Source organism: Myripristis murdjan, chromosome 24 (assembly GCF_902150065.1).
Source record: "Myripristis murdjan chromosome 24, fMyrMur1.1, whole genome shotgun sequence".
Taxonomy (NCBI): Eukaryota; Metazoa; Chordata; class Actinopteri; order Holocentriformes; family Holocentridae; genus Myripristis; species Myripristis murdjan.
The window spans coordinates 32118949-32146163 of NC_044003.1; the positions used below are offsets into that span (position 1 = coordinate 32118949).

General features: G+C 41.7%; 1 protein-coding gene across 1 annotated transcript in view; it reads right to left on the bottom strand.

Moving 5' to 3' along the window:
• The window catches only part of LOC115355908 (uncharacterized), a 52640-nt gene extending 25636 nt beyond the window's left edge, over positions 1-27004 (bottom strand). The window contains exons 1-5 of the mRNA XM_030046829.1: positions 26950-27004; positions 24692-24743; positions 9862-10151; positions 8880-9048; positions 343-582 (exon numbers count right to left, since the gene is read on the bottom strand). Of these exons, the coding sequence (XP_029902689.1) occupies positions 343-582; positions 8880-9048; positions 9862-10151; positions 24692-24703 (711 nt within the window). The 5' untranslated portion in view covers positions 24704-24743; positions 26950-27004. The remainder of the gene's footprint in view (positions 1-342; positions 583-8879; positions 9049-9861; positions 10152-24691; positions 24744-26949) is intronic.
• Positions 27005-27215: the final 211 nt, after the last annotated feature.

The following is a 27215-nucleotide window of genomic DNA, read 5'->3' on the forward strand; positions in this document are numbered from 1 at the left end:
AGGTGAGGTGCGTGGCGTCTCCCTCTGTGTGGCACAAATTACAAAATGGGCCACCTCTTCTCCTCGTTAGCGGAGGACTCGAGGGAGAAAATGACAGTTGTTGAGTGTTGTTAAATTTGAGCATATCGCCTGCTCCCTGGCGTTGTGTGTCGGCTGGAAGTGACAAAGGATACTCACTAGGGGGGTGCTGAATGTGCGCGGTGTGTGTTACAAGGGCTTATAAGGTACAAACACACACATGCACACGCACAGAGCATGAAAAAATCGAATTCAAACACAGCCTGTCTAGCGGTGGTGTCTGACAGCTCATGCCTGCTCTCTTCCTTTGCCCTTCCCCTTTACCTTGCAGCCCTTGCTCTTGTCATGGCCGGCGTGATGCTCACTCGCAGGGCACGGCGAGGCGGGCTCCTGGTGGTAGTACTGGCCGCCCTGCAGGCTGGCGTAGTGGCAGCAGCCATATGGCGAGGGGAAGTGGGTGTACCACAGGTCCTCGGCCAGCGGGCACTTTGGGCAGGGGTACAGGAGGCCTTTCCCCTGGGCCTTCTCCACGCTCACCTTGGGGTTCCGCATCCATCTCCGAACCTGGATGGGACAGGGGTGTCTGGTTAGATTCTACAGCAGTCTAGCATTCGCAAGACTTAATTTAACTTTTGCTGTGCTTCTCTCCCTGTCTCATATCTACGACAGAATATTAGTGCCACTGTAGGGAAAAAAAATTTGGAACGGGGGAGGGGGTAAAATTTTGGCAATTAAAGTCATCAATTTACAAGAATCAGACTTGAAAATTCTGAGATTATGATGTCATAAATTTGCAAGAAAAAAGCACATGGCTTGACTTTGTGAGGTTGGATCAGCCACACACTGCAGACACTGCTGCTTGCTGTGTATCAGGCCTGCAGCTGATCACCTCATCAAATTCTACTCTGACATGGGATTAAGGAACAAGGAGATCCTGCTGATCTGAGCCCAGAATCACAGGATTGTTTCCTTCTGAATCGGCCCAAGTCACAGCAGTGTCTCTTCAGAGTTCAGATGCTGTTGAGAAGATTGTGATTCTGGTCTCAAACCACCAGGATTTCCTTCAGACTGAATCCCACAGCAGACGAAAAGCTAAACTCAGATTTTGACAGTGGCACTGATACGCTGTTGTACATACTCTCTCCTCGAGTTCATTCATATTTATTTGTCAGTACTGGCACAGGAGTTTCATACATTTCATACATGCACACACACACACACACACACACACACACACACACACACACACACGCAAACTGTCATCACTGCTGGCTGCAACCTTTGATCAGAAAGACAGGATTTTTCAGGATTTCTCACTTTCTGCTTCTCAGGCTACCCCCTATTATGTGTCAATTCCCAATTCCTGTGGGACACACACACACACACACACATCTACACATAGAAGGTGCACTTCAAAGAGGCAGAATGTGCCATGCGCTCAAAATATATGAATCAGACAGGGAACACGCTCAAATACACACACACTCTCTCTCTCTCTCTCTCTCTCACACACACACACACACACACACACACACGCACAGTCACCCACACATGCACTCAAAGACTTGTCTAATGATGATGTTCCGATGGGGGTGTAACGAAACGCTTCCTCAGTCTCTGTGAAATGAATTCCCATTTACACTAGGTCCTGTTAGGTTAGGATGAGGCATTATTTTTAAAGTTAGTAAGTGGTTGGAACAAGCTATTACATTGTTATAATTATTTCTTAACTTATAATAAAACTATTAATAATTCCTCAGTATGTAAATGCAGTCACGCACAGACACGCCTGCAAGCGACAGACGTGAGCAGACAAGCCCGACACTTGTCGTTGTTGTAGTAACAGGCCTGAACACAGTCAGCGAACACAGAGCTGAGGGAACACAGGGCTGAATGAACACACCTGATGAGCCACAATATTAATATTATGATCATTCTCAACAGAGATTGGCTTTGAAAGATTAAAGAAAGAAAAAAGAAAACAACCAACATTTGTGCAAGAGTTTCTTCCAAATGGGCATTTTAACCCCACTTTTTCTCCAGCTAGAATTTACCATCGAGCTCAGAAACCGCTTCAAGGTACTTGAGGAAGATGAAGAGGGAAAAGGAGAGAACAACAACACAGCTGAAAAGACGTGGGGCAACATCATGAAAGTGTACAAGGAAACAGCAGAAGGTGTCATTGGTTTTAGAAAGAAAGGAGACAAGCGATGGATAACATCTCAGACATGGATGAAGATCAGTGAGAGAAAGAAAGCCAAAGACAAGCTGCTGAGTCCGAAGTCACCCAGACTAAGTGAACGTGAGAAGGAAGAGTACCGGATGAAAGACTTGGAGGTTAAGAGGAGTGCAAGAAAGGATAAGAGGGCCTACATAGAAGGATTGGCAAGCCGTTAACCACTGAAAGGGAACAAGCAGCAAGGTGGGCTCAGCACTTTGAAGAAGTGCTCAACAGACCTGAGCCTGAAATCCCTGCAGATCCAGAACCTGCAGAAGACATTGCCATAAACACAGATCCTCCCTCCAGAGCTGAAGTAGAGGCAGCGATCAAGAAATTGGAAGAAAGCGGAAAGCCCCTGGAATTGACTCGCTGCAGGCAGAACTGTTGATGGCAGATATCAGCACAGCCTCTAGAGTTCTAACGGAACTCTTCTCTAAAATCTGGAAGCACAGTGTCATCCCAAAAGACTGGAGTAAGGGACTTATATGCAGGCTTCCAAAGAAAGATGTGATAATTGGCGAGGCATTACACTTCTCTGTCCCTGGCAAGATCTTCTGTAGAGTACTCCTCAAGAGATTTGACAGCATCATAGATGAAAAGCTAAGAGAAGAGCAGGCAGGCTTTCGCAAAGGCAGGGGATGCATAGACCAGATCTTCACACTGCGTAATATCATTGAACAGTGTATTGAATGGAAGTTATATGTCAACTTCGTTGACTTCGAGAGGGCATTCGACAGTGTCCATCGTGACAGCCTATGGAAAATCTTAAGGGCCTATGGAATACCATACAAAATGGTAAACATCATCAAGAGTTTCTATGAACACTTCGAATGTAGCGTCATAGTAGACAACATCTTGACGGAATCATTTCCTGTGAAGTCTGGAGTCAGACAAGGCTGCATTCTCTCACCAATCCTGTTCTCTATTGCAATAGACTGGGTGATGCGTCAAACAACATCAGACCGCTCCCATGGAATCCAATGGACCTTGTTCTCCATACTAGAAGACCTTGACTTTGCAGATGATCTGGCAGTCATCTCATCTACCTGCACCCACCTCCAGAAGAAATCTGACCGGCTTAACAGTTATGCTGAGCAAACTGGTCTCCACATAAATAAGAAAAAGACCCAAGTTATGTGCATCAATACCCCAACAGACCCTCCTATTACCATCAATGGAGAGGCATTGGAATGTATTGAGGATTTTACATACCTCGGAAGCCACATTAGCAGTGAAAGTGGAGCACAAAAAGACCCGCCTTAACAAAGCAAGAGGAGCGTTTTGCCAACTTCGTAATATCTGGAAGTCCAAGCAATACCGCCTCAAAACCAAGATCAGGATTTACAACAGCAATGTTAAGGCCATCCTGCTGTATGGCTCTGAGTGCTGGAGAGTAACAAAAGCTGATATGGCCATGGTTGATGTATTCCACAACAGTTGTCTTCGTAAAATCTGCCGCATCTTTTGGCCAAATAAAATCTCAAAGGAGGAACTGTATAAGAAGACCAGAAGCATGCATATGTCCCTCGAAATAAAGAAGAGAAGGCTGCGTTGGCTCGGCCATGTGTTGAGGATGCCAGATGAAAGGTTGCCTAAAGTGGCCTTGAGGTGGACCCCGATAGGGAAGAGGAAGAAAGCAAGACCAAAGAACACCTGGCGGAGGACCGTGATGACGGAACTGAAAGAGATGGGTCTCTCCTGGAACGAAGCACAGGCCAAAGCACAGGACAGGGCCAGTGGCAGTGGATGATTGCAGCCTTATGCCCCACATGGGACAAAGACGATAAGAAGAAAAAGAATTTTCTCAAGCATGTGAATTTTTAGATTATGTGACAGCTGAAAGCCATGTGATTAAGTCATGATGATGTCAACAGTGCACAGCAAACTTGAGGAAAGTTGGCCTGCAGAGAAGGAGGCAAATCCATTTGTATGCCATTATGATGAATTAGAGAAAATGAGGATTCTTCCCCATCCCTGACAGATGCTCACATTATGCAGCCATAAGGTTGTAACAATTATGAGCGAGAAAATGTGTTGAATGATGAGATAACACACTCACATGCACAAACACACACACACACACACACAGATACTCATCTCTCCACCAGTGACTAAGAGTTCCCAGAAAAGCACACTGTCGCTAACGGTAAATCCTGCTGTGTGTATTTGGGGGGAAAAATATGTGAGGAGAAGAGGTGGTGAGTGGAGGGGAAACAGGAACAAATATTGAGAGAAAATGACACAAATGAGAAAGTGAAGCAAAATACTGAAGGAGAGAGATTGTGAGATATGTAACCTCATCCTGCATGTGAGTCGATCATTTAGCAAACAGCAAACACACACACACACACACACACACATACACACACAACCACACAACTCTGGCCTGACCAAACACCACAGGATCCAGACAGCAATGACACACACACACACACACACACACACTTTTGTGCACTCACACAGCGAGATTGAATGAGTAAGCTGTGAGGTAGCCAGACAGCGTGTCAAAGCATGTTGGGGCTAAAGGAAAACAGACTTGAAAAACATTCAAGCAGGACAACACGAAACAAAACAGCCACTGGAGGACTAACCCACAGGTCTGGTGACACACCTACGGTGCACTGGGAAGAGATATTTTCATTTTGTTGTCGGTGATTTCTCGAGAATGTAGAAATGTTCTGAAAAAATGAGAATGATATTTCAGGAACCTCCTCACTTAGGTCATGAACTCAATTATACATGTGCAATCACTGACGTTATGTCCAAATGGAAAACTTTTTCCACAGATGTCAGATTTGTCATCACTTTTACTGTAAAAAGCCATGAGAAATGCTTTGGTATGAGTGCATGGATCAAATGGTGTGCTGTCATACCTAATGGTGTGTGAAATGTCATTACTGGTGAGGCTGCTATTTATGCATCCGATTTTCAAGAGCTTAAAGGATCATACTGGATCTATTTTGACTTCTCATCAACAGTCATGATAGTTTCTGTCAGTCAAAAATACCATTGCATAACTGTGTACCCGATATGCTTCAGCAGCTTAGAGGTCAAGGCTAACTTATCCCAATTCACTCCCATTAATGTTCAACGATGTGAAAAGCAGCTCATTGAAACTTGAAAGTTGTGATGCATCTGTAATTGTTCTTGTCCACACTTGACTGACATGTATTTTTGCTAAAATGACCATAAATCCTTTGGAATTTATTTGTTGACTATTTTTCCCATTCACATTCTCAGCTCTTTTCTGATTTTGTGGTAAGCAGTGTTGAAAGTAATCCCACTACTTTTGGTGGTAACTGGAGGTGTAACATATTACTTTTTCAAATTAAATAACGCAATTAAAATGAATGAGATTTAAATTGGCTCATTATTCATTTCTTTTGTCTTGATAGCAGAAGATTCCTCGGATTTTCTAGTTCATGATCTAACATCGCCCAACCTTACAGCGAAGCAAAGAATGAGTGAATCAATCAATATTGTTTGAGCTGTAACCACAGAATAGTAATTCTAATGTTCTGAAGCACCAAAACAACACGTTTCTACAAAGCTAATTGCAAAAGAGACGCCCCATGCAAACAGCCAAGGCTTGATTTGAAACTCAAGAGTTTGTCTGCAGTCTGCAACAGGCAGAATTAAACACTGATATGGTATCAGTTATGTTGTCCACTTTCTTTTCTTCATAGTAATAAGGGGTACAATAATAGATCAAATTTGATAGATAACAGATCAATTCTAATAGCGTTATACAGTGATTTTAACAATATTACATGCTAGCTGAGTATTCACAGAGTGGAACTACCTGCACATGTGTGTCAAATAAAAGGAAAAACCTGAATAAAAGAGTGGAGATACAGTGGAGTGCTCTCCTCCAGGATGTGGCCAAAGAACACACACTCTTTTCTCAAGTAAAAGTCAAAAGTACAAGCTCTGAAATGTACTCAAAGTGTAAAAAGGATTTTTCAACACAGTATCGCTCAAAAACTGCTGACTGGATTGTGACTGAAATGTTGCATCTCATCATCAGTGTTTCAGATGTTCACTGACTGTCCAAATAAGAGTTCAAAACAAAGTGACACACCGGTCACTGGTCAGAGAGAGGGACTGCGTCCTCCTTCCTTTCTGGCAAACAAGATGTTTACTGTGAGGCTCTGAGTTTTTGCCAGGTCTTTTTCACTGACATCATCTCGGCTTTTTCAGCCACCAGATCACAGACAACAACAACAACAGAGCATTCATACACACACACACACACTGATTTCTTATTTCCTCCTGTTCCTTCCTCCTGACTCATCCACATGATACAGGGCTCTGTCTCACTTCACCCTCCTCCAATTAGGAGATTAGACTCATTTAGGCTCAAACAGAGAGAGAAAGAAACCCTGAATGACAGCAGACATTAATTCTGATTTGGGGCTGTATGCTGATGCATCTGGATGCTTTTTGTCTCTGTGCCCTCCCTTGTCAGCAGGGTGGAGCATGGTAGAGAAGCAAGATTTATACATGAATATTCTCTGCAGTTTGTGAAGGAAAGACAATAAGGCCAATGTCAGAAAAGAAATATAAGTTAGACAGATAGATAGATAGATAGATAGATAGATAGATAGATAGATAGATAGATAGATAGATAGACAGATTTGCATGTAAATAAACCAACAAAAGTCAACAAAGGCATGTGTGGCTTGGATGTTCATCCTTTTAATATGTTTAATATTCACTTTACATGATGAAAAATCCTATAGGAGACTGATGGAAGCAGAATGTGCCTGTATGTGTGTGTGTATGTGTGTGTATGTCTGAGTGTACATGCATGCATGTGTGTATATGTGTGTGGGTGTGAGCACAACACAATCTGTCCATATTCACCAGCCGAGTCATCAGCGAGCCTCACCATAAGCCATCTGACACGTCCACACAGGACAAGAGACACATTTTGGGCAAATCTGCTTCAAGCTAGAATGGAAGTGAACTTGAATGCTGGGCGGTGAAGATGATTAGAATCATAAAATCAAACGTGTCATCCCTGAATTCTGTTCTCCTGGTTCCTATGTGGTCATTTTGTTCACTTTTGAGTAAAAATGAACACAATAACCTCTGTAGTACAGCCCTATTTCATCAAAAGGCTATTTTTGCCAGCAATATCCCCACTGCAGTGTAATAATTAAATGAATTCATCAAACGCTGTCTCCACCACAAGCAGGAAGTGATGTTACTCATTTCCTCCCTGTCATACCCTGAAGTCATCCTGCCTGCTGTTTCTTTTGATCTCACACAATTGTCTAGTAAATTATTCTGATTTCAGAAAGTAGCTGTCAAGTTGAAAAGTTCAAAAAGTTGAATATGTTTTGGGCATGTGTAGCATAGTAATCGACTGCCCTATTCAGATTGTAGCATATACAGTACCTTACAGGGCGAGTGGAAAGGATCAGTGATTTTGCATGGTTAGCCTCTTATCTACTGAATATAAACACTTCATGATTCTATATAGTTTGCTAAAGCAAACTATTGTATTTAAGAGCTCCAACATTATTTTTCTACCTTTTACCCAGCCATTGGTTTCCATTCATTCCACTACACATTTTAATTTCATCATACAACCTGTTGCATAATGGCCAATAAACTTCCTTATATCCTTGTATCCTTGTACAATATGAAAATGAACTTTCAGAGACTTCAGCACTGTTGTGTTTTGATGACTTGAAATTGAAACCCTCCATCAGAAAGTAGTCCCCAGACAAATGTTTGCTTCAACAGCCAGTTATCAGTTCTTTTTATGAATGGTGATGACTTTGTTAGGTGCAGAAGCACAGCATTCTACGGTGGCTGTTTCAACCAAAAAATCATATTTGAAAAGCAAGGGTTTTTGATTCTATGTTGGGAAATCTTTAGGACCCCATGATTTGCAGACTGGTTTGTTGCAATTTAAAATGTGAGGAAATTGTGGTAACTTGGTAAAATATTCAAAAACATGTGTATAGTCATTTAAATACTAACACCTAACTCATTTATGATGACTAACTGTACATAGACCTCATTTTGCAGTTGCAGCCTAAATACTAGCATTGTCAGTGTGAACTAGTTACGTAACTAACCCTTTCCCCTTTGAAACATCACTCCTCCAACGCTTTACTGTTTACTTTTTCTTTTTTCTGAAAAAGCCAGCGTACACATTCATTTTACAAACACACCCACCAAGGAAAGCATTTAATTTATAGCATTAATGTTCCACAGGAAATGAGCCTTGTGAGAGCAGCACAGCAAACGCAGGATATGCTGAGTGGCCGCCAAACGATAGCACCTTAGTCAGCGAAACGGTGTGGGATCTGTAAAGCAACAGTGTTTTGGATGCTCTGGTTGTTGCACATAATGCACGAGCAGGGACACACGTAGATAAACACACACACACACACACACACACACACACACAGTAAACACAGATCTGTAGGGAGCTGAATCTTGCACCTGATTACCTCGGCTTAGCTCCCACAATGACATCATCTCTGGAGAGCACACACACACACATACACACACACACACACAGAAAACACTCTGCTGTTACATCTCCTTTCCCTCAGCCATTATGCCTCTCTCTGATTGGGGTGTGTATGTGCGTGTGTGTGTGTATTCAAGCGATACTCACCTTTCTTTTGACAAACTGGAAGGCAGAGCACTTCTTAAAGGAAAAGGCAGTCTTCTCTCCTCCTCCACCACCACCCCCTCCTCCTCCTCCTCCTCCTCCCCCATTCACCAGTTTCATGGCCGACACCGGCGCTCCGCTTGCCTCTGTAGATCCCAGGATGACGGACAGACTGACCAACGGAGAGAGAGACAGACAGGAGAGGAAGGAGAGTGAAAGATGAGCGGTCTAAGGCATGAAGGGAGGATTGTAGTTATTGTCAGGACGAGTGCAGGACGGCAAATGAGAGGGGATGCTTCCCTGCATGTGTCTGTGTGTGTGTGCGTGGTGTGTGTGCGCGGGGAGGAGAGAAAGTGCAGAGGTGGGAGAGAAAGGGATGCAACGGGGACATGGAGAGGGGTAGAGGAGACGGAGGAGACAGACGGACCAAAACACGATGCAGAGAGGACGGATGCTGCAACAAAGTGAGAGAGGCGGGCAGAGAGATGCAGTGGGGTGTCAGGAGAGAGAGAGAGAGAGAGAGAGGGAGAGAGAGAGGGAGAGAGAGGCTGCTACCTGCTCCTGTTACTGTGGTGGAGTGATTTGCAAGGAGACAGCTAGTAAAGACAGTTCTGTTTACGCCAAAACACTCAGTAGTCACTCAGCACCCGGGGAGCATCCATGAGTGAGCTGTCAGGGTGTGTGAAAAAGTGTGTGTGTGTGTGTGTGTGTGTGTGTGTGTGTGCATCCTCCTGAGTGTTTATGGCAAAGTGGAGCCACATCGGCAGAAGTTTATCCACCTGCATACCGAGCTTCATTTGCATTCTAAGTGTGAAAACAGGAGAATCTATACGTGTACAGATGAATGTTTTTGCACACTCTCCTCCAGATGGATGTGTGTGTATGAATGAATACCCAGTTTCCCCTCAGGGATTAATGAAGGATTTCTGCTTCTGATTATTTCTGACTCTGAATGTACACAGTGCATGCCAGTGTTCTGCCATACCTTAATGCTGGTGTGCTGGGCTGGTTCTGCTGATGCCGTTGCAGCTCCACCGACCCGTTTGGTTTTTGTTTTTGTTTTTTTGTTTTGGTTTTTGTATCCGAGCGCAGAGCAGATCCGTCCAGCAGCCGGTCCCAGCTCAGCAGCAGCCACTCAGGCTCTCTAGTTACAGGTGTCCCTTCCCGCTTGGCAGAGATGTGGCAGCACTGCCAACATCCCCAAATAATGACAGAAGGACAAACAGAGAGGGGAGGACAGAGGTTGTGCGCTGTGTGCTTGGATGTTTGGAGTACCTGTGTGTGGGAGAGTGCAAAGGTGTTAACTCCGCCGTGGTGTCAGCATGTGAAGCCAGCATGCATGGGAAGGTAACGTCTGTGTGTGTGTGTGTGTGTGTGTGTGAGCGAGATGTGTCCAGCTGCAGCCCTGTGGCTCACACCAACAACACTTTGAAATACTCCGCAGTGAGCAGATGCTGCCTCCCGTCCCTTCTCTCTCCCTCCATTTCTCTCTCTCTCTCCTTCTCTCCGGCTCCCTCACTGTCTTTCATCACCACACTGCCCTCCCCCTCTCCTCTGCTCTCTCATTTTTCTGCTGCAGTCGATGCTGGCTCCTCCCTCCCTCTCTCTCTCTCTCTCTCTCTCTCTCTCTCCCTGCTTCCCACTACCTCATCTCACACTTCATCCATCCTGCAATTTCTCTCTCCTTATCACCCCCCCACCCCCACCCCCCTCTTTTCTTTCTCCCTGAGACCGTCTGAGTGAAGACTGAAGGGGTGCACTCACAGCATGTCTCGTCCACAGCAAGAGTGATTACGTAGTGTGTGTGTGTGTGTGTGTGTTGTCAGTAAAGATGTTACATTAAACCCCTCTCATCATAATGTGATATACAAGCACACACACATGCTTATCCCATGTATGCACTTTGCTTGTGTGTCTGTTGATTTCCTGATGTGACACCTGTGGTTCATTCACAGAAAATGCATCAGCTGTATTCACATGGTTTGTTCAGTACATGAGCAGCTCAAGCAGCATGATCTCTTTTAGCTGTGGGCTGTAATCTGTACTGTAGTCCACTGCTGTTTCCTTTGAATCACATGAACAAGACAGTCCATGATAATACTATAATTTTGACAACAAATTCTGCTATTTCATTCAGAATTCTAGATAATATTAATAAAGTGAAAATAAAAAACTTAAATTACTGTTGATCCTCCATTGTTCCTTCCTTAAAGTTTATTCTTCATTTTTGCATAAACAATTATGCATGACTCAAAAAGCATGATTGCATTGTTTTGCTGTTTGTTTGTTTTTCTTTTTACAGAGGTACTGTACTGTTTGGTATTATATCTGTCTCAAGGCAAGTTTGATAACATTCAACATCACTATTTCTCACATTTTCATACAGATGATTTTACACTGTGCAGCTACATTCAGCTCCCCACCATTTCTCAAAAGAGAGAAAGCAGAGAAAACAGGAACTATTTAGATTCAACTGACACAAACTCAACCATTAAAGTTGATTATTTCATGTTTTTGTGACTTGAGTGCAAATGATCTTCCAGCGCTAGTTTCAGTTATTGCAGTTTTAAGCTATTTCAGGGTATTGTGGAAGCACAAGGACCAGGGTTTTGCATGTCAGCAATGTCTTGTTAGAAAGTTTTCTTTCCACAAATGGCTGGCTATCCTTTATGATGAGGTGTGAGGGAAAACTTTACATGTAACTGTCATTTTAGATTTGGGGCTGGAGGTGAATGTTTGAGCACACTAATTGTTTTGATTTGACAGTGCTGCATGTAACATCAGGCTCCAACTGGCCCCAAGGCTCTTTTGTTGTGGAGTTTTTTTCCACAAGAACTACTCATGTGCATAATGATTGCACAAGAGTACTTCCCTCCTCTCTGGCTGAAGGTCTATGAATTAGTGAAATCAGCTGATGCTATGGTTGGTGGGAGTGAAAATGCAGATGTTCTTGTATTTTGATGGTGCATTGTTAAGAGCCACTGCATACACACTGCTGAGCCAAGCAACACTTTCAAATGTCAATGTTTCTGAAACAAAAATACATTGCATATCAACATTTAGACTGACAGCCAGTGTGCTGGAGCCTGTGCCAATGACACAACTGTTCACACATGTGAGAATGCAAGCTAACCTTAATAGCTATTTTAGCCTCCAAAACCACTTGGTTAGGGTTAGGAAAATGTTTGTGGTAATGGTTAAGGTTAGGAAATGGTCCTGGTTAACATTACACACAGGACACAGGACTCAACATGCTATGTTGAGTCCACAATGTGTCCTTGCTTTCAGAAGTATAAAATGTAAAAAAATAAAATAAAATAAAATAAAATAAAATAAACCTGGCGAGAGGTTTGTATTTTTTAGAAGTTCAAAGCACCATTACCTCTAAACCTATTGCAAGGTGCAAAATCATGCTACAGAATGAAATGTTACTTCCTTTTACAATCCATTTTAACCATACCTACTTTGTATGATGCAATTTGTACTTCCAAACAATGTTTGATATATGTGTCATTATTATTCATCTGCACTGGGAAAAGATGTGGTAAGAAGTCGGCCCAGCGACAGTTCCCGTGCTGGGATTGTTTCTTAGTAAATTTTGAAAATCTGTATTGCACAAGTTAATTGCAAGGAAACTAAAATAAAAGGTGTGGTTAGAATGAAGGCCTACCATGGGAACAAACCAACCTTTCTTTGACAACACACAGTCCTGTCACCAACTGAGTCAGCTGGAATGTTTTTGTAAAACCAGAGGGAAAGGAAAAGGAAACAACAAATTTAAAAAGGGAATACTATGAACCTGGTCGTTCTATGGGGACAAACAGCACTTTATTTTACAGCCACCCTTAGTTTTCCATAAAAAACAAAGTGCTGTTTGTTCCCTAGCTTTATTTCGCAGTAATAGACTGATGCATAAATGCAGAGATGAATCTGTCATTATACAGTGAGCAAATGTGTTTGCCTAGCTTAATATTAAGAAGGATAAAGTCTCTTTTTGCAGGCAAGACAATGGCTGTGTCTCAATCCAGAGGCTGCAGCCTTCCAAGGACCCAGCCTTCGTGGTCCATGAAGGCGGGGTCCTCGGGTCCTTGACTGTACTGACAAACACATCAAATTAAATATGACTCAGAAGCAGCAGCGATCTCCACCAGATATAAATCCTAAACATAACCCTTACCTTTCAAACTAGTTCAGGCTGCACAGACGAGCTGCTGGGGAAATAATAGCCTCTTGTCTCCTGGCAGAGCTCCAGCCAGCTCACCGCCGCTCTGTGGCCAGGCTGCCTAGCTAGTTACCCCTGCAGGCTGCAGCCTGACGTTGCTCCAGTTTATGGAGCGTCTAAACTCTGAAAATGTGTGATCAAATTTTTGATTTCCTACCAGTAGTCGTAAAACTGCCAATATGCGAAATCTACACAGTTGATGTCTCACTTCAAAAAATATCAGAAGTGAATTTAATGATGAAATAGCATAAGAAACTGTCAAAAACTTACTTTAGTTGTCCTGTTTATCTGCTGCTCTCTGCTCCTCCTGTCAATGCTGAAGTGAATTCTGCCTCAGCTGCAAAGGATACATCAGTTGTGTCCTCCATATTCAACAAAAAGAGGGTCGCATTCGGCCAACTTTGAAGGAGCCATTGAAATATCCTCAAATGGGACAGCCTAGTCGCACTGCTGTGACACCAGCGGCCTTCAAATGCAGCCTTGGAAGGCTGCAGCCCCTGAATTAAGATACAGCCAGTGACTGTGCAGTCTTGACTGTGAGTCAACTGTATGTCAAGACCATCCAGAGGCCCAATCAGGACCCGACAAAGACTCAACGGTGAGGACATGGACCATTGACAGGTGAAATCAGCTTTGCACCCAGCTGCAGAACAAATAAGAGCTGCAAACACTTTTCCAAGGGAAACAAGCCTCAGTTTCATTAATAGATGACCACTGAGGAATGATATCCTGGTTCAGCATTTCTTGAAGACGTGATATTTAAATACCCTTTAGAATTTCACAAACTGTAACATGTAAGTAATCAACAATGTATACCAATAACTATACCTGGTCTTCTGAGCAGTTTTCCATAACTTGAGCCCCAAAAATAAGAATTTGCATGACTTCCCTACAGGGATGGATACAGATCTGAAAAATGTAAAAGTTCTTTCATGCATTTATAGTAAAAGGCAGTTTTAGAAAATCGGTGAAGCTGTCTTGAGGTAGTTCCTTGCCGCATTGAAGCCAGTCAATAGAGTAAAGCCACATTACAGCCTGTTTTGGCTCTTAGCACTGAGGTACTAGTTGCTCCAGAATCCAGTCAAGAGAATAAAGGAAGACAAAAGCCTAGTTTGGCAAAACAGATCCAAATAAAGCTGTGGGGCTGAGGGTGCTATTATATATTCTGACAGCAGCAACGCTCTTACATAACTGGTTCCATTTCTCTCACTCAAATCTATATTTCTATGCCATGAAAAAATTCTGTGATGTCCTCACAGACGGCTGCCCCAGAGAATTTAAACGCATCCGCCAAGTTAATAATTAATGAGAGGCTTGCTTAAGTGTTTCAAAGAATGACCAAAATGTTTCAATTAGAAATTGGTGAATTGTAAATGTTCTTGCTGGCTGCAGTAAAATATCACATATACAGCACCCCCACACCCCTACCCCTCCAAAAAAAAGAAGAAAAAAAAAAAAAGAAAGAACACTGTGACAGCCACATGCTGTGTGGGGGACGTTCTTATGCATATTTGTGCTCTTATTATTTAGCAGAATAACCACCAAGTACATTTAGGACCTAGATATTTTAATAGACAGCCAGCTGAGGCGGTTGTAAGCCCTTGTGATGGTCAGCAGTGATGTACACTTGCTATCTCAGATTCTTAATTAGTCCCACTGGGCATGTTTTGATCGTATAGCAGAAAAGACCTGGTAAAAATCTCATTTAATCCTTTTTAGCCCTTTCAGAGGGGAGAAACTGCCTGACTTGATCCACTGACTAAAAATATATTTGTGAGACAACAACAGACATTGAAATTTGCCTGCAAATATCAACTGATTATCAGAAGATTGATCAGATAAATAAAAAAGATTAATAATTTTCTGTACTTACAAAAAACATAGGCAAAGTATACATATAAAATACAAGTAATCAAAATATGGATATTGAGAATTTTGCTTTCAACACTTCTTAAGCACAGAAAGGCTTTTTTGAGGAATACTGTACAACGAAACATCTGAGTTCGGTGTAATTGTCCTGTAATTAGTGGTCTTTTGTTTCAGCTCAATACAGACTATATGTATATTGTCATGAGCGATGCACTGTTTCCTGTGGTCTTGAGGTTGTTGTTTCTGTAGAAGCAGATAGTCTTAAAAAAAAAAAAAAAAAACTCTGTTCTTTCATGTGTTTTAGCATGAAATCTTGTGACCATGAAAAAATGGATTTCGGCACTATGGGTGAAAAGTTTCCTTCCAACATTCTTCAGCACAGAAAGGCTTGTGGGTTTTTGGGTGAATAGCTGCTAAATACAACAGATGATTTCAGTGTAATTCCCCTTTAACTAGCACTCTTTTGTTTCAGCTCACTGCACAGGCTATCTGTATATTGTCACAAGGGATGCATTGTTTCCTGGGGGGGTTCTCCTGTACAACAAAAAGATGAATAGCTGTGTAATGGGCAGTGAAAGATCATCAGTGAAAAATGATCTACTTATGATTCAAAAATTCAAATACTGGTTTCACCGGCACTCAAAGAACAAACCAACACTGCAGATAAAATGCACAATGGAGAGGAAAAGATTCATCCTACCCAGTCTCTCTCTATTTTTGGCCCTGCCCTTTGACCTGTCTCCACTACATTAAGTACAATTGATTTCCATTGTGGTGCTTCCCAGCTCTGCTGCTCTGCTCAGAACAGGCAGGGTCATGGGCTGCAGTCTCGCCCAGGGTGACTGTTCTTTTCTGGGCAAAGGGGGGGGGCAGACAGTCCAGGCACTCTCCTTTCTTTGGGTGACACCCAGAGGTGAGCTCATCACTGGAACAATGCCCTAAATGATCGCCACAGTGCCTGCTGTCCAAACAACTGTGGTCATGTGCACTTGCATGGAGGAGAGTGTGTCTCTCACACACCAACAAGGATTTGGTTGAAGCAGTTTAAATAATGGTGCAAAAGTAAATTCTGTTGCACCAATCTTTAAAACTGGTTTCAAATTAAGGATTAAATTTAGACCTCTCTCTTTGAATCTCAGTTTTACGACATGATATTGGACCCACTATAGGAAAAACAAATGACGGAGCCAGGGAAGGGGGGTCTATGTACTGAAAAAATTCAAAATTTCTGAGATCAATGTCATAATTTTATGAGAAAAAAAAAAAGATTTTCAACTTCAAGGCAGGTGTGTTGCTGAAGACCCAAGGAAATGCAGTGTCAAGTTTGAAAGTGCATACACACAGAAATGCAAAGGACTCACACACACACACACACACACACACACACACACTGGCCATCTCTCCATTCACACTTGGCAGGACCCAAAGAAGTGCAACATTGAGTGTGAGGTAGTTTGACTGAGCAGCAAGTAGCAATAGCAGCAATCTAGCAATCTACTCATTCCAAACAGGCATGTTATAAACATGCACTGTGACAGTTTCCCAAAAGAGGAAAATCAAGAGAAGTCTGAATTTGTGCCAAGCCATGATGAGTATGGCTTAACTGACTGGTAGCTAGCTAGCTTTTTACGATGTAAACAGATACAGGAACTGTTTTCTCTCTTTTATAATTTCTGGGTTCTGACAGCATGTGAGTCTGTTTTTTTGGTTTTTTGGGGGGTTTTAAGTCTAACATGTTCATTTGATCATTTGTTCTTATTTGCTGTATTCCTTTATTTTATATATTTATATATTATCATTTATTCATATATTATTTGATAAGCAAGCATCAGCATCTTAGTTTAGTTTTATTTCTTGGACTTACTAAACTAGGATTAGTTCATTTTACACCCAGCTTAGCTAAACTCTGCTTAGAACTAATGTTACATTCAATTCATCTGTGTTGGTGCAACCCCTAAGTGAAAAGTGCAAATATGACGGACTGGAAGAAGAAAGACAGACTGGGACATAGACAGGCACACACAGCTCGTGCTGACACACACACACACACACACACACACACACATCCTCAGTCTATCCTTCCACTTTAAAGCAGCTGCTCTTGACTCAGAGTCATTCTCATAAATAAACCATACTGCCTCTCTCCTTCCACAGCATCTTTAGGGAGATGAGCCTCTGCAATCCACCACTGCCGCTCGCAACTTTGCTCCCACACTCAGAACAGTAACCCTGCCTCGTGCACGTGCTGTCGCAAAGCACCCGCTCGCCTGAAATGTGACACACTGGGTGAGCACACAGTGTGTGTGTGTGTGTGTGTGTGTATGCTTGCCTGTGTATTTTGTGTTGGTGTGTGAGTGTTAGCATATACACAAACTGACAGCTTTTGTTTAGCGTGAATAATGTAGGGGAACATCAAGTAAGGTGTGAGCTGACAAGGAAAGTAAGTGTGTGTGTGTGTGTGTGTGTGAGAGAGAGAGAGAGAGAGAGAGAGAGAGAGAGAGAGAGAGAGAGAGAGAGAGAGAGAGAGAAATTGAGAAAATTAAGAAATTATAATACAACATAATGAGTGAGGGTTTGCCACCTGCAGGTGAAAGCAGTGTTTTTGACAGGTGATCTAAAAACATTTTGACTCTCACATCTGAATAATGAATGCAACGATGACCCACCACATTGAGAGACGTTGTGTATGTGTGTGTTTGTGTCCCAGCTTCTCTGTCATACCTTCTTAGAAGGTATACTTCACCCTAAGGGACTTGTAGTGCCCAAAGTCAAACTCACTTAATCTGTCATAGCCTAATGAGCACCACACACAGCCACGTGTGTATAGTTAGTGCCATGGTGTGCATGTATGTGTGTGTGTGTGTGTATGTGTGTGAGGCAAAGAGAGAGATGCGTGGGAGTTGCTAGCAGTCTTGTTTGCAGCAGCAGTGAGGGGTGGGTGAGACTCTAGCGGGGGGCAAACTCACATCGTCACGTGCCCACGATGCTGTGGACGCCTGTGTGGAAGTGTGTGTGCATTTGTATTTGCCAGGGTGTATTAACTGTGTTTCTGTGTGTGTGTGTGTGTGTGTGTGTGTGTGTGTGGGAGGGAGTGCAACCGCGAACAACTCCCAGTGGAACTGACAACACTGCGGTGTTGAGCGAAGGAGACAGAGGGAAAGAAGGCGAGAGAGGAGAGAGAGAGAAAGACGGGAGAGGCAATTACAATGGCTCGCTGGCCCGCTCCCATCACTGTGCCCAGTCAGCTAAAACAAGGGCAGCCACTGCACAGCTCAGACAGCGGCACTCCCCCGCCTCCAACATTTACTTCACTTAGCTTTTCATTCCAAAAATAGTTCTGAGAGTCAATACTTTCAGAGCAACATTTCAAACATTTTACCACCTGGTAGAAAAAGGTCCTAACATCGTCTTTAACTTTTGGCAATGACTTCAGTGTCCTGACTTTCATTTCCATTTGGTTTTTCTTTCATGCTGCCAGCTAGTCAGCACTTTTTCAGATAGCAGAGCTCATCAAATTGCATGAGCTAAGAATGAATTGTGAAAGGCAGATTGTGTGTGTGAATTAAGTGGCTACAACCATCCCACGACTGCATTAATCAGATGTGTCATTTTGTTACAAGAATTGTTTTAGCTAACAGCTGTGCTAGCAAGTAAACACTTTTGGTTAAAATCGGGTTAAAAAAAATCAAGGGCAGCATTATTGTTTTAGCCATGGAATTTCTTTATATGAATTTCTAGGAATTTCTTTATATCAGTTAAATTAAATTACGCTCTCATACAGCTAAACTGCATTCTCATTTACATTACCAGGGAACATGTTTTTGTAGTTTATTAAGTATGTTTGTACCATATCACAAGAATGATTGTGATCCTTTAGTTTCAGGCCACACTAGGAGTCAGGAGGGGGCAAATCTGAGTCCAGCACAAAGCGATAGAGGTGTTTGTTCCTTGCAAAAGTTACTTTATGTTACCATAACCAAGTGGTTTTTATATCTAAACCTAACCTTTCCCCAACCTTAACCAAGTACTTTTCATGGCTAAAGTAATGATTACTAATGATTATTGATTAGAAATGTATTTGTAACACATCAGAAACAAACCTAACATGCAAAAAATATGTTTCCCCTTAGACGTAATTAGAATGCAGTTTAGTTGTATGGGAACCTAATTTTTAGGAGACGTGGTAGGGATTCACCCATCCACGACCATGATAGTTCAAAGCCAAGCCACTACTATTACTTCTTGTTTCAAGTCATGGGAAAATATATTTCTCTTATGTTTTGTGCACATATTTGCATTTGAAGACATCATGCCCATTTCACCAAACAGCTTGGATATATCATTGTGAGAGTGCACTCTGTATAGTTATAGTCACTTGCCATTCCTCCATCAATGTAATAACTGTTAGCATTACATACTAAACATGGCACTCCAACCCTGACCTGCTTAACTGTACACAAGATAAATATTCAGTCAATAGCTACTTCCTCTTCTTAGTCCAGACAGCCTGTATTCCTTTGATATTATTTCAGAGTTTGCTCTCATTGGTCCACATGTTTGAACTTCACTTGCCTGCCAATCACATGAATGCGCATTGTCTCTCAAGCAAAGATACTGGATAGCTAAAGGAAGATGATTCATGCCCGTTGGTGCCAATGGTAAGGAAGAACCAATGCTGACCAGTGTTGAACCAATAACAAATACAGGAAATGACTCAAAGTTGAGGCGTCTCGCTTCTCCACAGTCCCTGCCTCAGCCTTTCATCACCTGCTATTGTTATCAGGAGTCTTTACTTTCAAATTGGTGGTATCCAACCAGCACATTCCCCTCATTTTCTGCATAATATAGGGTTATCAGGTGTCCCCATTTGAGGAAACGATCCCCTGATTTGATGCTTTATCCCTGGCTTGAGCTGGCCCCAGAAATGCCCCTAGATTCACCTCTATTCAGACAGCACTACTATTACCAGGGGAGAGCTTGTGATTAATATATTTGTTTTCCTAGAACCACAAGAATTAGATATTGCTTGAAAGTGAAGGTATACTGCTTTAAGAGCTTGTCTTATGGGAAGTTTAAAGTTTTCCTGTTTGTGCAACAGATGGAATGCTGCCAAGATGCCCAACGCTTCTTCTAAATAAATTTAAAGTGTTTCAAAAGTAGAAGATTGCAGAGTCTAAAGGGCTTATTTGCCTTTCCAAGGATAGCGACGTAATATTTTTCAACATTTTGGTGGTCATTTTGGCTTATTGGTTAGGTAAATGGTTATGGTTAGGGCTAGGCTGGTTATGGCTAACATTAGGGAAAGACTGTAGAGACTGTGAACAGCGTAAGGACCAAAAAATAAGTCCAGGCATGGACCATATTATGTTTGTCCCCAGCAAACATTCGGTTGCAGTCACAATCTACTCCCAGGAGAAAAGAAGAGAACTGCATGCTTATCTCATGGCCACAAACTGACAAAATTGTGGGAACAAGTTAATTAAATTGAGGGAATGCATTATAATTTGTGGCCACATATTAGTACATCATGGCTTTGAAAAAAAAAAAAGTTTCTTTTCATTGTGCCTCTTGGCTCTGTAGAAGAGATATCCTCAATTTGAAGCCTTCAAACAAGTCAAAAAGGTTATTCATAAGTTTGTTTTAAAATAGCTGCATTAGCATCTTTAGCCCTGGAGCACCGATGATGTTGCATATTTCTGGTCATATCTACTGATTTTGGAGAAAGTACTGCAGCAAATTCTGAAATGTAAGTTTGACTATAAAATTATGCTAGCTCTATTTTTCTATTGGCAGTAAAATCTGATGAGGCAATTTAGGATTTCAACATCATACTTCCTACAGTTTATACTGGCAGCATTGGCTTAAAGCCAGCTGTAATTGTGACTTACACATGTGTGCATTAACCTTGGCATGACAGCTAGGATCACGTGATAACACCGGTTTAGACTGACTGGAAAAGGTGGACATCTCGGCTTCTCTGAACAGGGTTAACAGGACAATGTTGGCATTCTCGTACATTGCACATCAACCTGGACAGAATACAGCCACTCCCGAAATCTCCCATAAATGATTTAGGGAATGTGTATCATCTGTCAGAATCTGGAAAATGTCTACTATGTAAAGTATTTGTCAGTAAACCACAAATGTCCCCAGATTTGCTCCCAAAAATCTGGTCACTTTAGCATAATAAGCGCATAAGATCAAAAGAACCTTCCCATAAGATCAAAAGAACCTTCCCATAAGATCAAAAGACCTCTCAAGTCTGGTTTTAAAGCATCATACTAGATATTTTCAATGTTTGAACCATGTAATGCAATTGACCTATGATTTGCAAAATGGTTTGCTGCAATGTGAAATGTACATTGCCACCAACCATTTTGCAAATAATGCCAGGGTACTAAAGATTTTACAACATATAATCAAGATCCCTGTTTTTCAAATATGAATATCAAATAAATCTAAAATATGACTGTTTGATTCAAAAAGATTAGCAGAAATGTGATGTATGTACATTTTGTAAATACACTACACATTTAGAATCACTGGTGTAGTCCTTTAACCGGACTACCCAATCGAGAGATTGCTGTGTAAAATGTTAAATTTATATTTCAGTCCATAGCGACTAAGTCAGATCAGTGGGTCTGGGTGTACACTAGTGAAGCCAGTGAGGGTTACTTGGACAGGCGAAGGACATTCAAACATTCTACCAGTCTGACAGCAAGATGACAGTAAATAGCCATCTACTCCATCACATCTGAGAAATCAAAAGAGGGTTTCTGTTCAGCTGAATATTCCCTGGATAATCGCAACCTGCCCAGCATCAACAATAAATAATGAGTGTGTGTATGTGCATATTTGTGTGATTCTTTATTCCTGTGCCTTTGTAATTCCAGGGCAGAGTAAGATTATCAGTACCAAGTCAAAGATGAGAAGATGTATTATAACACCAGCTGCTCTGTGTCTTCTAAGACACAAGCCTGTTCAGGAGTGTGCGCGTGCGTGTGTGTGCGTATGCGTATGCATTTGAACCAGTAAAACGCTGTATAAGAATTCCCTGGCCTATTCCTGTCAATCACATGCTCAAACACTGTATTAGTGAAAAGGTCAGGAGGCGTCTGCTCAACAGACAGCCAGACAGGGTGAGAAAGAGAAACAGAAAGAGATTTGGAGGAGGAGGGGGGGTGCATCTGTTGAATATTTTTTAAAAGGATCCAACAATTACCAGGACCACATTATCACAATAGAAAAACAAGAAAGGGAAAGAGAGGTTCACACAAAGGCTGCTTATAAAAAGCAAAAGAAAAGATCTCAAAAAATTTCAAGCATTCACTTAGTAAAAGAGGTTTTTCCACTAAACTCTTCCCTTCCAGTGGATTTTGCATGGCTACATGACCTATAAGATCAGCAGTCCAGTGGGAAGGCTTTGTTTAAGTATCGATCACAGGTGTGTTTAGCATTAAGTCTTGCAAGAACAGAATGTCTATTCTTCATTCTTGCCTAACCTGCCCCGCTCAGATCTCAGGCCTGAGGAAACACCTGCTCAGGTATGTGTCACCAGGCAAGCACAGCCAGAGGTGCATGGCAGAAACCATCTTTCAATCCTTCCTGTTTCTAAAATATTTAGTCATATGTTTCATCTGTCAGTCACAGAGGATGAGATAAACAAATCATGAGGCAGAGCTAGATGACACAGGGTCAAATACAGTGGCATATAGCAGCCCTGAAGTAAGCTGCACTGTATTAAAATATAGACATGAGCTTGTCAGTTCCTATTAATTTGTGGCAATCACTGGAGGTTTTCTTTTTTTTTTTTTGCTTTGGGATGTTATCCGTTGAATATAAATGATTCGCAGTTTGTCCAGTTTTCATGCTGGCTATCAGTTTGAATGCCACTAGCTTTATTATACAATCAGTGTGTGTCCACAGTTGGAAAGGATCTGTTCTGCATTCCTAATGAGAAGCCATGCTGTATGCTATATAATATTACACAGCCAGGCATGCAGCATACACAGTGTATGTGTTGTGAAAACTCTCTGTAACATAAAAACCTCACATTGTCTCTCACATCGTGCAGCTCATCTTAGATAAGTTTGTATTCTCATAATTAAATCTATTTTTCGTCTAAGACAGGGAAACAGGGGGCATCACTGGTGAGCACTGCATGCATTCAGATTATGGAACACTATAATATTCAAAACATGAACATAGCCCCAATAAATGTCAGATTTGAAGTGTTTTGTACTGCATATAACCAGAATCAGTAGAAATTGATTGAATTCCCCAGGCAATAATTTTTAGAGATATTTACCACACATTTCAAATTGTGTAAATTGTAAAAGTGTAAAAATGCACTTAATTATTTTATTAGTGATGTATTTTGGTGCTAATTTCTAGTTCCTGCTCTATTTTTTTAATGTTGATTTAATAATTTTCATTTCCATCTGCAGTCCAAGGGAAGATAGATGCTTCCTCATCTTGGACATGATTGGCTGAAAGTTGCTGATATCTTAAGGTGACAGGCTGACTTGCTGAAAATCAGAAATGAATGTTTCACATTCCATATCTTCACCACCTTGAACACCCTGTGACCAAAGCCATGTGATGTGTACGCCTCATTGTTCTTAGGAACGTCAAGTATGTACTATATCTGCTGAGCATGAACATTGAGTGCAGTCTTGCAGAAACACATGTACAAGCATGCGTGCGTGCACACACACACACACACACACACACACACACACACACACACACACACACACACACACACCCTTGTTTGTGATCTCTGACTTGTGTCATGGCCTGTACTAAACATGTTTATCTGTTTGCTGAAACTCTCCAGTTAAAAGCATGAGGTGTGCTCATATGTATGCACCAGCAGTAGCCAAATCTTCATTTAAAATTGATTCCAGCAAGTCAACCAGTATTTCTGGGTGCTGATAATTGATCATGAAATGATCATCCATTAATTTTACCGATGACTCAGATAAGCTATGCAGACTTGATGTGAACTTTCTGTACTTCCAAGCTTTGGTGTGTATGACTCTCCTGCTGCCCTGACTTGAATCCTATCCAACATCTCTGGAGAGACCTGAAAATGGCTGTCCATCCAACTTGACCGAGCTTGAGAGGATTTGCAAAGAAGAATGGCAGAAAATCCCCCAATCCAGGTGTGCAAAGCTTGTTGCGTCATACCCAAAAAGACTGGAGGCTGTAATGGCTGCCAAAGGTGCTTCAACTAAGTACTGAATAAAGGATCTGAATACTTATGTCAATGTGATATTTCAGTTTTTCCTTTTTAATAAATTTACAAAAAATTCTACAATTCTGTTTTCACTTTGTCATTATGGGGTACTGAGTGTAGATTAATGAGAGAAAAAATGAATTTAAACAATTTTACCATAAGGCTGCAACATAACAAAAGTGTAAAAGTGAAGGGGGTCTGAATACTCTCTGCATGCACTGTATCACTAGAGATGTTCTGTGTCCTTTAGCTGTCTGTGTCCTCACACCCAGATAGACACATATAGACATATAGGCACGTGATACACACATATGACATCATACATGTACTGAATGTTCAAGCACATTTTCACAGGATTCAGTCCTCAGAGGGTGATCTGACTCTCCAGTGACTCAACATAGACACCTCTGCCATCTACCCAGGATCTCTCTCCCTCACGCCCCCTTTCCAGATGTCTGCTGGTTCCAGACTGATCCTACTTACCCCAGCTGGCATTTCGCAGTGATTTCCTCACTCCAACTCCAGCACCAACACACTGAAATAAAGAAGCAGGGACTGTTCAAATGAGACCAGCAAAGCAATTAATTAAAAAAAACAACAAAAACAAACAGAAATTAAGTTAGTGCTTAACAGCGATCATGTGAGCATAACAGCAAACAACATAATAGATCACAAAATGTTTTTATGTTAAATTATTATAACATGTTCATTACTAGTAGCCATAACCAAATACTAAACAAATAATGTTTTACAGACCAAAAATACTGACTGCTTACAGTAATGTTAGCACTTGACCTACAACAGTACTTAGCAATAGATCTTATAAGCTATACATCAGTTTGTACACCGTCTTTACAACAGTACTTAGCAATAAATCTAATAGGCTATATGTCAGTTTATACACTGGGCCAACTTAGTTACTCTATATAGATTTGTAGTTAAAATAACATACAGTAAACAAGTCACATCTGCATAACTCCTCAGTCACTGCTTATCTTGCAGTGGTTTTCATCTTTGAAAGGCATTGCCCATGTTCACTCTACTTTTGATTCAAATAGCCTCCTTCCTTTTTTAGGATGCTTGCCCAGGGCTGGATCATGGTTATGTGAGGCTACTGAGCACATGAGGGCCAAGGGGCCCTCAAACTCCCAGTGCTGAGGGATTCAGGGGCCTTAGTGGTCAGTTTCAATTCAATTCAATTCAATTCAATTTTATTTGTATAGCGTCAAATCATAACAAAAGTTATCTCAAGGCACTTTACAGAAACCCAACAGATACTGGCCAAATTCATGGACCAAAATCTCCCCCAAGAGCAGCACAGGGCAACAGTGGTGAGGAAAAAACCTTTTTAACGGTCAAAAACCTCGAGCAGAACCCGGCTCTGGGTGGGCGGCCATCTGCCTCAACTGGAAGGGTTGAGGCAGATGGCCGCTGTCGCTTTCAATACCTGTTGAAAGTGACAGAGGAAGAGAGAAGGAAGAGAGAAGGAAGAGGAGAGAGCACAAAACTACTGGAGAGAGAAGTTGGCCAGTTAGAAACATGCAATAATGGAATATGGATATGTGAGGAAGGAGACGGGAAAGAGAGAAGAGAGAGAGCCCAGTGCATCATGGGAGGGCCCCCAGCAGTCTAACCCTATAGCAGCATAACTATGCGACAGTCCTGGTTAAAAGCTTTATCAGAAAGGAAGGTTTTAAATGTACTCTTAAACAAGGAGATGGTGTCTGCTTCTCGAACCCAAGTTGGAAGATGGTTCCTCAGGAGAGGAGCCTGATAGCTGAAGGCTCTTCCTCCAATTGTATTTTTGGAGACTCTAGGAACCACAAGTAAGGCTGCATTTTGGGAGCACAGTGCTCTAGTGGGGTGGTAAGGCACTATGAGCTCATTAAGATGACATGGTGCCTGACTATGAAAGCACCAAGGAATCACCAAGGAATCTGGGGGGCCCTAGTGGTTAGCCACAAGCACTCTGGGGCCTAGTGCTCAGCTTGCGTTGTGTGCAATAAACAGCAAAATTTCAGAGAGTAATTGTTGGGGGGGACATGAAAAAATTGCTGTCTGACACAACTGTACCTCTTTCTGTTACGCTCGTTTGAAACTTGCCTTACAGAGTTGAGCGCTCAGCATGTTCATATGTTTTAAATAATGCAATTAAAAGCAATGAAAAGCAATAATCTTTCTTTGCTCACTGTTCTATTTCCACTACAGTCCGTCAAAGTAGCTTTACAAGAGCTAAAAACTCAAAATAAGCTCTAAAACTAGCAGCAATACCTTGAATAATCCAACTACATCAAACTATTCTTCAAAAAACATATTTACTGTAGTGTCAACAAAAAACAAAGCAAGATATGGCATCAAATAGTGACATACAGTATATGTTTGAGCTGTACACCGTCCCTTTTAGATTAAATAAGAAAATGAAATGAAACTATGCCACATAATAATGCAGCTTAAAATACAAAAAATAGATATCTATCTAGAGACAAATTCAAAATATCAGTAAAATATGAACTATTTCTGACATTAATATCCTGACAGACTTTTTGAAAGAATAAAAAGCTCAGTATGTGCTCCTCCTGTGGTCTGTCCTCTCTCTCACTCGCTTCAGCTTGTAAACAGTCGTTAGCTGTTAGCTTAAACAGGGAGCTGAAAGAGGCAGGTTTTGGACCAAGCAGGGAAAATGTCGCTTTTCATATTCCAGCCTTGTGCTTGGTGAACAAATGGTGTGATAAATGACTCACTGGCTTTCACTTGAGGAGGTTTTCTTGCTAGTTCTCATCAGGCTGCTGTCTCTCAGGCTGACGGACTGACTGAAAGTTACCGAGCTGCCGCTCTGCCGGGAGCAGGATGCGGACCAAACCACTGTGAGGCATGGGGGGGTTATAACTTTTAAACACTAAAAAACACACTGTTTTACATTTATAATTAGCACCGCTTGCATTGTACTTTCATTGAATATTACTATATTATTGAAAATTATTTATTAGTGTTAACAATGTTTTTTAGG